Here is a 10729-nt window from a genome sequence, read left to right as displayed (position 1 = left end):
GAACCATTTTTGGACAGAATTGTTACCGGTGATGAAAAATGGATTCTCTATGTGAATATTAAATGCCAAAAACAATGGTTCAATCCTAGACAAAAACCACTTTCAACCCCAAAACCTGGACTCCATCTGCAGAAAGTGATGCTTTGCATTTGGTGGGACGAGTAATTCATTTCAAACTCCTAAATCTACAGTGAACTGTCAATGCAAAGATCTATAGTCAGCAACTGGAACATTTAAATCAAGCCCTTCACTCATCGATTGGAAAGGTGTTCTTCTCCTCCACGACAATGCATCTCCACATGTGGCACGTTTGATGCAACACAAGATTAGGGAGTTGGGTTGGGAAGTTCCCCTCCACCCACCATATTTTCCCGATATGGCACCATCAAAGTACCATTTTTTTCATTTGCTGCAACACCATCTTAATGGGAAAATGTATGCAAATATGGAAGGTGTTAAAGAGGACATCGACATGTTTTTATGCTTCAAAGTCAAGTGATTTCTATAATCAGGGCATTAACAACCTGATTGTAAGATGGAAAACCATCATCGATATGTATGGAGACTAATTCATTTAATAAATGTTTGTTTGATATACAAGTTGTTCGGGTTTTCTCATATAAAAAAGTGACATTAATTTCTTGACGACCTAATATTTTAGGTATTACTTGTCTCAACAAAATAAAATTTCACTAATGACACATTAAAAATCACCAGTATTATCCTGGAATTTTTGGACATAATACAAGGTATTTCTAAGCCATATTACTATGTCTACCCAAATTCCTTTTTTTTTCTCACAAACAAGCACTGCTTTAATTTCTTTCTACCTCTTTTAACACTATGAGATTAGCTATTTAAATGAAATGTAGGATATTAAAAAGATCAACGAACAGTCTAAAACAGATGATGCTTGCAGCAGTACGTTTATAAGAATAGGCTTGATATACTGGTTGAAAATTATTGGATGCATATTAATGACCTTCTGTGACAGTTAATGAAATAAATTTTACCATATCAAAAACTTTCCTCGATAAAACTTATGATATTCATTATGCCACTAATAAAACTTGGTTCTTCTATGATAAGTAGTTTTTATATAATTACTTTAAACACAGAGTTTTCTGTATAATTCCCTACACTTTATAAAAAAATCCTCATTAATGAACAAAAAAAAAGATTGTCTAATTGCATTGTTTTCTCCTCATATAATAATTTTGCAATAAAAGCTTAAAAAAGGTTCACAGTGTAAAACAGATAATAATCACATAAGCTTGATCTGGCTGGCAGTAGCACTGCCAATGTAGGGATGGCTTAGATTATTCATCAAAATTGTATTTTAAATATCTCCTAAACAGGTCATCAGAACTTTACAATACTATACAGTGTTTCCTTTTATAATAATATGAATGTAATGACTGAGTCACAAGCTCTAGGAATGTCTATAAATCATAGCAACAAGTTTGAATATCTTGTTCTTCTGCTTCTTTTTAAAACATGATAACTCAAAACCAGAACAGTGGTGTCAATTCAATTTCACTGAGGTGACAGTTTCAAATGGAGTATCCGCTTTTATAAGTATTACTAATAACTAGTAGTGATTAAGAAAAATCATAATTCTAGTATAAACAATGTTATCAATTACCCTTTGAAGTTAGCTCTGTTACAGATATTTTGTGATCCTTTAAAAAGCTTACATACAGGGTGAAACAGGAATTACCAGCCAATGATAGATAAACAATAAATATTATAGTTGGAACCTCATTGTATTAAGAACTTGGTTGTAAATGCAACCTTCCTGTGTCTACTGAAACACTGCATTAAAAAAATAACAACAAGTAAAGAAAAAAAATTTCAATAAAGGAAGTAAATGTAGGGATGGCTAATATCAATCCTTCAAAAATAATGCAAATAAGATAGTAGGGATGGTATTTGCATCATCCCTACATAATATCACATGCAAAAATTAACATATAGCAATATATATATATATATATATATACATATAACTATTCAATCACAATTCAGTTTTATCATATTTTTGTCTGTTAACATTTTACTACACTGCGTACCTGTGTTATTCTGTAGAGATGATGCAATGGCCATCCTTACATTTACCTCTTTTTTTTTTGAAAAGTTTTTTCTTTACATCTACAATCAGTCACACCTGAGACAAATTATAACAGTGGCCTATCCTATCATATACACACACAAAGAAGATAACTTCAAAATGTATGTACTAGGTTACAAAGAAATATTTCTTTTACCTTGCAGCTTTCAATAAGCTCTTCCTGAGATGCCCAGTTTTGATTATGTGATGAAGCTCTCTGTGCTGCTGCTATGTTCTGGGTAGCCATCGAAGCAGCATTTCTTGCAGCATTCTGTGGATAAACACATGGGGGAAACATTACTACAAGAAACTCCAACAGCACCTGAGGCTTTGCTGGAACAAAATACAATTATATTCACTGGTTTCAAAATAAAATTGCATAACTATGAAATTGATACAATTATCTTTTAATGATATGTTTCTATTTGTTCATGCTTCAATACCTTTTCTTACACCAAAGTAAATCTTATGTACTGCTAAGCTAACAGTACCTTTTTATTTGTATATTTCATTTATTTCTATATTTTCACTATGATTACTCGCATATTTACCATTAATTTAAAACTCACTACAATGTTAGTTTTATCTCTCTATAACAAACCATGAATACTTTAATATATATGCCACATTGTACCAGAACACATTTATTTTTGTACTGCCTTTAAAATACCAAGTTTTTATTACAGAAAATAACATAACAAGGATCTAAGATCTGCATCTACAGTACTTAAAAAAAAAAAAGAAGAGATAGAAAAAGAGAGTATAGAACTAGCCTAGTTGACTAACTAGTCCACAATGAACTAACAATAGTTACAACCTGTATTGGTAAAGTTCTACATATCAACAAAATTCCTAAAAAATAAGTACTGTTTAAACATTGAATTTAATGTACAACTAAACTTTATATACATTTTTTTTGGTAAGCCTTTAGGGATTATATACTGAATTTACTTTAAAATGTCATGATGAAAAATAGCAAATATAAAAAGAAAAACAATAAACCTGAAACATACGAGTATACTTTGACCTGTATAATTCAAGACTGTTTTTTTTTACCAGTATAGCAAGTTTAGTCACAACTGGTTCAACTTCATCCAGAACAAAACAGACAAAGTGCTTATTAACATATCAATTTTTGCAAAGTTATTGTACAATCTAGAATTTAAATATTATGCAAGATATCTGGGATAGTTACTCTACATTAATCTTTGCTTACATATGTGCAAAATGTCTGAAATTTATATAAATGAGAAACGATGCACTTTCAAGTATATAAAAATATGTGTAAGGCATTTTAAATTGAACATCACACACACACACACACACATCTATTGGTTTGCTCTCGTATGTTTGCTAAAACAATCTTCTAACTTTTGAAACAAACCTCACTTGTAACAGTACAAAGGCTATGTTATTTTCTCTGTTTCTAAAATCAATCTTCTCACAACATACTACTGTTTAAGAAATAATATAATCAATTTTACATTAATTTGAACTAAGACCCACAAGTAAAAATGGGTATCTTCACAGAAAATGATAGACTTGTAACAGATCATGATGTCATCTTGAAGTTACAATATTTATTTTCTGTAATACAATACTCTTAGCTTACTGTCTGATTACACTTTAAAGCAGTGCTTTGCAGAACATACCTCAAGTCTGTGAATCAACTTCTTCTTTAATGCATTGCTGGCTGCAGCATTTGTAGCAGTTCTTAATTCCTCTGCAGCTCGTCGCAGTGCATCTTGTGACTCGGAATCATGTGGATTACCGGCACAACCCTATAAAAATATTAGATACTGAAACAGAAACCAGTGGAAAAAAATAATAATGAAGATTCAAGAATTGCATTATCTTTCTGTGATTGAAGGCTTTAGTTTGGAAAGTATCACAGAGAACATTCTCAAGCACGAAATGAGTCCACTAAATGCTGATGCTACATTCAGATACAACAATTAGATAACTTTATTGTTTCTTTTCACACATATAAAATAGTAATATTACACCTGTATGAAAAAAAAAATTGCCTTTAATGTAAATACAGGAGTTTGGAACTATTAAAGTAATTGTTTTTCAAAAACATTTTGAGACTATTCATTAGAAAAAACAAATTATTTATTATGTAAAATATACAACCATTTTTTTTTTATTCCTGTAAACTCCCAGTGGAGCATAGGGCCGCAACAACACCTCGCCAACAGAAGGTGTTGTTGCAGTTACTTGTAGCAGGTTGGTTTTTACAGGGTGGAGTTGCTAGCCCAGTGCCCAACCCTCCCCCTTTCTCATCCCGGACTTGGGACCAGGCAAAGGCGAAGGTTGACATGTTTGGTGTGACAGGGACTCGAGCCCGCGACCCTCGGGATTACGAGTCGAGCGCCCTAACCACCTGGCCATGCCGGGCCCAAAATATACAACCATAATAACCAAAAAAACAGTAAGAACTGTATGTTGATTACATAGCTCATTGTTTACACTGCATATAAAATATGATGTGTTGTTAAAAATACTTTTTCTTTCCCAATAAAATATTAGGCAGTTATTTAAAATGGTATAAAAATACTTAATTTTAAACTCATATCCCAATGGCTATAGAAAATATCATTTATGTGTAAACCAAATTATGCATGTATTCAGGAAATACTAATACACCTCAATCGAAATAATGCTTTTAAATGCCGTAACATATCCATTCCCTCATTTAATTTTTTTCTGCTTTGTTAGACAGAATGTTATATTAAAGTCCATAATAATATCAAATAAAATTACAAGCTAATACTAAGGGTTTTCATACCTTTGCTGCTTCTACCATTCGAGTCGTTGCATCTGCTAGCATTTTGGCTGCTGCTAGTAAACGTTTTTGTAAATCTGTGTCTGGTTGTGATTCAGCTTCTCCTTTGATGGTTTGAATAAGTTGAGCCGTTGACTAAAATATCATTTATAATCTATAATGCCCATGTATTTTTAATTCCTTTTTTCACAAGCATAAGGTAAAAGTCTGTTCTAATGTACAAGTTTGTTTAAATGACCAAAATTCCAGAAAACTGATCATTTTATGATATCATGAACATAACAAATGATTTATATAAGCACATGCTCATACACATCTAACTATATTTGACATAATATTATGTATCTTACAATATAACTAAAATTTATCATATTAAAATTTCAAAATAAATAAATACAAACTTTTAACCATGCTATACAGTTAATTAACACTTGTATTAAGACTATGGTGCAAATTTTGTGAACCCTTTTTACAGATGATTATATTGAAATATATTACTACCAAATGTTTACTTTATAACTATTTCAGGATTTTCAAGAAGAGCAAATACCACAGCAAAAAATTACCCAAAATATAATTTCAGGCTTTCATTGAAATGTATTATTTCTGATTCAGCTTTAAGCTATATGGCATACCTGAGCAAGAACCTTGGCTTGCCGAACCATCTCGCTAGCATCACCGGTACTACTGAAAAGCTTGTCAGTGGCATCAAGAATCGTGTCTACAGCACCCTCATGTTCCGAAGATTGCCCATATTGTTCAGGAAGATTTCGTACATGATTTAACAGATCATTAAGAGCCTGGGTCACATCTGTAGCAGCACCTCCAAGTTCTTTCAACAGGGTTTCATCCCTCACTGCATCCTAAGATGTTAATGATTCAAGCAGGAATAGTTTTGGGTAAACTCAGACATCACATCCCACAAAAAAAATATACAATTATGTATACAAAGCTCAAGAGATTAGTACTTTATGAGCTACTGTAAACCCCACTTAAATGACATTTAGGAGTAGATAAAAATTAGATTATTTTAACTGAAAATTAAATTTCATGATAAGGATGCACAAGAGGACCATCTCAGTATATATGTGTTTGTGCATCTATATCTATCAATTAGTGACAGTGGCATACAGAAGTAGCTTCAGAACTTTCTGACAAACAATGTTATTATTACAAGCTTCTATCACAAATGTTTTGTTTTCTCTATATATATTTTTGAAATTCAGCACCATTACTAGAATGATACAGACACCTTTTTTTGTCAACCTAATCTTATATCAGAGTAAACAGCCTACTCCATTCAAGTATGTACTTATTATTTTATTTTCCCACAAAGAAATATCAAACACAATACTGTTTAAGAGAGATGGTGAGACATAATTTAAAGTTCATTCAATTTCTTAAAAGTTCTACTCACTCATATAACATTTCAAAAAACTTCAAACATGCAATGAAAACACTAAATATTTGGGATTTAATTATAGGTTAACTGATAAAATCTATCTATCTAAGCTGCAGTCATCTCCTTGTTGGATGTAGCTCTCCGTCAGCCCGTGTCCATCTGATTCCTGCTTCTGTTACCATATTGTCCCTCCATCTTCTCTTTTGCCTTCCCTTAGATCTTTTCCCTGTCCTAGGTTGCCATTCCATTATTCTTAACGTCCACCTATTATCAGAATACCTTGCTACATGCCCAGCCCATTTCCATTTAGTTCTTAGAATGAACCTTACTGCATCTATTATATTTGTTATTTTTCTAATTTTGTCATTTCTCCATCTGTCTTGTAGTGTTATATGAAGTATTTTTCTTTCCATAGCTCTTTGTGTGCTTTCTATCATTTTCCTTATCTCTTTTGTTAGTGCCCATGTTTGGCAGCCAAATGTTAAGGTTGGTAGTACACAATGATTCATGATCTTTTTCTTCAAAGTAATGGGGATATCTTGATCCTCTAGAATTTCTTTATACATTCCAAAACATCACCATATTGCCATTTTTCTTACCATAATTTCTTCCCTTGTTGTGTTTTCCATTTTGAAGGTTTGTTCTAAATATTTGTACTCTAACGCTTTCTGTATTTCTTCATCCTCAATTTTGATGGTATCACTGTGTCATGATAGTTGGTCATATATTCGGTTTTTCCCTTATGTATTTTTAATCCTGCTTTCTTGCTACTGGCATTCAAACTGTTTAATAGGGCTTCCATCTTTCTTGTTGAATTTGTAGAGAGAGCTACATCATCTGCAAACCTTAGATCTGTTAATGTCTCATCATCTATTTTTATACCTTCATTCTAAAGTTCAGTTTGTCTGAATACTTCTTGCAAAGTTGCTGTAAACAGTTGCTGAGATATTGGATCACTTTGTCTCACCCCTTTCTCTATCTTTATCACTGATGATACCTCTTTATCAAGATGTATTTTTGCTGTTTCATCTGTGTATATATCTCTTAAGATTTTGATGTACGTTAGATTGACATCTATAGTAGCTAAAGCATTTAATATTGCACTGTGTTCCACAGAGTCAAATGCTTTTTCATAATTTATAAATCTCACACATAAAGGTAAATTGTATTCATTTGATTTTTCTAATATTTGGTTAGTTGCATATGAATGATATGGTGTTGACAAATTTTTCCTAAAGCCTGCTTGTTCTCTTGGTTGGCATTCATCCAAAATTCTTTCCAATTTTTTTTGTAGTACTCTTGTGAATAGTGTATATAAGTGAGATAACAGACTTATGAGGTGGTAATTCTTTATATCTTGCTTGTCTCCCCTTCTTGCATAAAATGATGATCTTCGCCTCTTTCCATTACTCCAATATTTTGTTAAACAATTTTGTTATCTGCCTTGATGTGTCAGTTCTACCTGCTTTCAAAATATCACTGGTGATCATATTGTTTTCTGGAGTTTTCCTACTCTTCATCTCAGTTAATGCATTCTCCACTTCCAAGACTAAAATTTTAGGTAATTCTGTTTTATCTGCTTTGTTGTTTTCAAAATTCATTTCTGTTCCTGTTTCATCTTTAATAGTTGATGTATATAAATCTCTGTAAAAATCTGCACATATCTCAACTATTTCTGTTCTATCATTTGTGGTGATTCCTTCTTTGTTTTTTTTATTGAGCATATTTTCCTGTTTACAACCCCTCTATTAATACTCTTAGGTCCTCTAGCAGCTTTCAAGATCTTTTCAATCTTTTATTTCCTTCTTTTTCCTGCTCTGTTTCTTCTCTTCTTCCTTACTATCTTTGTTAACTCAGCATATTCAACTTTATCTTGTATGGTTTTCCTCTTTTTTCGTCTTAATTCCTTTTTCCTGCCATCCATTTTCTTTATAAACTCATACTCCTCATCTTTGTTTAAAGTTTGTTTTAAAACCTGTTGATTTTTCTGTTTTTTCGATTAAAATTTCATTTAGTTGTTTACAAAAGTTATCCTGATTCCAACACTCCAAATCTGTTTCTTAGATTTAACTCAAAATCTCTTTTATTTTCATTTAGATGATTAATATTGAACTTGAGAGATTTCATGAGATGTCATGAAGTGGAACCAGCTTTCTTCCATTTGAAGAATGCTCCATCTGGCCTTGAGCACTACAGCCTCTGTTTGCTTCACTTTCCATACTCTGATGGGATTTTGGCCCGACACTAATGTGCTAGCTGGGCATGTTGTTAGTGGGTATTTTTATAGTGACACCATCACTCGCAGTATTTTGCTAACTGAAATAGTTACTGCCAGCCATTGATCAAAGTGATTCTTCTGTCTGCCAGTATGCTAACTCTGACCGTCGATGATGTTACTTACCAAATGCTCCAAGATAGCATCCATCAGCCAGCTGCCGCTGACTTCATTGTTTCGCTGGTACAGGGTCGAAACCGGGTACTGACAGCTGGAGCCAGCTGAGCCCGGAACTCGTGATCTGGGCAGGGTCGTTACTCCCTGAAGCAACACTAAGTGCTACCATTACCCAAAACTGATAAAGTATATTTTGGCAAATATTCACTTTGATAAAACTCAAAAATAAATCTAGCACTATATCCTACACAGAAAATGGAAAGCCTAAAATTATTTCCAACAAAAATTTAAGAAATTAATAAAAAATGCAATATTGCAAATTAACAACTGTGATAAAATTAAAAAAAAACATGAAAAACTGGCACACAATATCTTACACAAAGGAACACAAAATGTAACACTTTCTCCAACATGAATGAAAAACATTACAAATTAAAGCACAGACCCACCTGACAAACTGTTACAATATTTTCTACAGCCCTAGCCACTTCTTTAGCTGCTTCGGCAAGCTGTTGTTGACATGCAGAATTATTGATGGTTGGTGCAACTACCTGGTATTGTAAGAACAGGTGCTTTTTACGGATATGAAGAATAAAGATAGGTAAAACTTCTTAAAGTGCAAAAAAACAAACAAATTATATTTTGTTTCAATGGCTTAAAAAACATTACTTGTATTTAGTGAATTCTTTAGGCACTTTATGATATAGATATATTAGGGTGTCCCTTATTTTCAAACTTATGAAGTTTTAGTGGAGCACCCTAGGGATTTGTAAGAATTAGTAAAAAACTAAGTTGGACCAATTTTTAGTCAAATACATTCAAAATTAGAGGTTGTTACCATAATTCCATGTTTTACCTCATGCTCTCTTGATGCTCTGTTCTATTAATGTCAATGCTTTCTTCTTCTGTTCAGAGGGATGCCACTTCAAGGAATTTGGTTGATTGCTCCAGGAATGATGCATCACATCAAATGGATGGCAAAAGCCATCTATGCTCCTAAAGTCTTCATGTTTCAAAGCCTGTTTAACCTCATGGACAAAGAGAAGGCAGCAATGAGAACAATGTGCATTATTGTGTCCACCATTTACATCAAAGCATGGTACCGAGCCACCCTCCCATTATCTGCTCCAAGGAACAACCTGCAACTCATCCAGGATTTTTAAATTTACAAGACTTCAGGTCCACAGATGGCCAACACCACACTGAAGAAGTTTATTTGCCACCTCTGGTATTTCTCTGAGAAACTCATCACTCACACCTTCTTTGATGACAACGTGTTTATGGAGACCAAGCACCGTATGCTCCAAGCTCTTGAAAGACATAGGAGTTAGAATTGGCAGAACAGAGCACTAGTTGAAGAGAAGGACTTGGAGACAAAGACCAAAAGTCCTGGAGAACATTATCACAGCCAATAATCTCCATTTTTTCGAAATCATGGGCATAAATTTAGACTGCTTCTTTTCCAAAAATCCAGGCTAATAAGAACAAGATGAAGAATTCTTGAAGGGCAAAGAAACATGCAAGCAACTCCAAGTCGTCGATGACATCACGGAAGATGGTGTGGCTCTCATGAAAAAATACAGCCAGTTTCACATCACAGATGAGGATCAAAAATAATACCTTCTTTTGATGGTCAAGGAGCACAAGAAAAACATTCACTGATGCAAACAAAAGCATCATCATGAAAGCTGTAAAAGTGAATGTTGTTTGATTCTGTAATATTAGAGCATACTAACAGCTTTGAGCAATTCATTTTTCTATGGTTCTATAGTATATTTATTTGTGATAGATTTTTTAAAATTTCTTTTCCTCATCTGTTTCAATGGGATTAGCATCAGGTATGCAGCTTTTTGTTTGTTTGGGTAGCTTAGTGTGTGTGTGTGATCCAAACTGTAGAGCACAATCGTCATAAAATTATGGAGTGCCCCAAAAGAAATTATTACTTTAGAATTTTACCCCCTAGATAAGGTTACTCTATTACACACACACACACACACACACACACACACACATATATATATATATATATATATATGT

General features: G+C 33.1%; 1 protein-coding gene across 1 annotated transcript in view; it reads right to left on the bottom strand.

Moving 5' to 3' along the window:
* The window catches only part of LOC106460878 (talin-2-like), a 91369-nt gene that overhangs the window by 40696 nt on the left and 39944 nt on the right, over positions 1-10729 (bottom strand). The window contains exons 22-26 of the mRNA XM_013920634.2: positions 9142-9243; positions 5534-5761; positions 4902-5033; positions 3763-3891; positions 2268-2381 (exon numbers count right to left, since the gene is read on the bottom strand). Of these exons, the coding sequence (XP_013776088.1) occupies positions 2268-2381; positions 3763-3891; positions 4902-5033; positions 5534-5761; positions 9142-9243 (705 nt within the window). The remainder of the gene's footprint in view (positions 1-2267; positions 2382-3762; positions 3892-4901; positions 5034-5533; positions 5762-9141; positions 9244-10729) is intronic.

The sequence above is a fragment of the Limulus polyphemus genome, unplaced genomic scaffold, assembly GCF_000517525.1.
Source record: "Limulus polyphemus unplaced genomic scaffold, Limulus_polyphemus-2.1.2 Scaffold853, whole genome shotgun sequence".
Lineage (NCBI taxonomy): Eukaryota > Metazoa > Arthropoda > Merostomata > Xiphosura > Limulidae > Limulus > Limulus polyphemus.
Note: the sequence above shows the minus strand (reverse complement) of the source record. Positions and strands in the feature narration are given on the sequence as shown.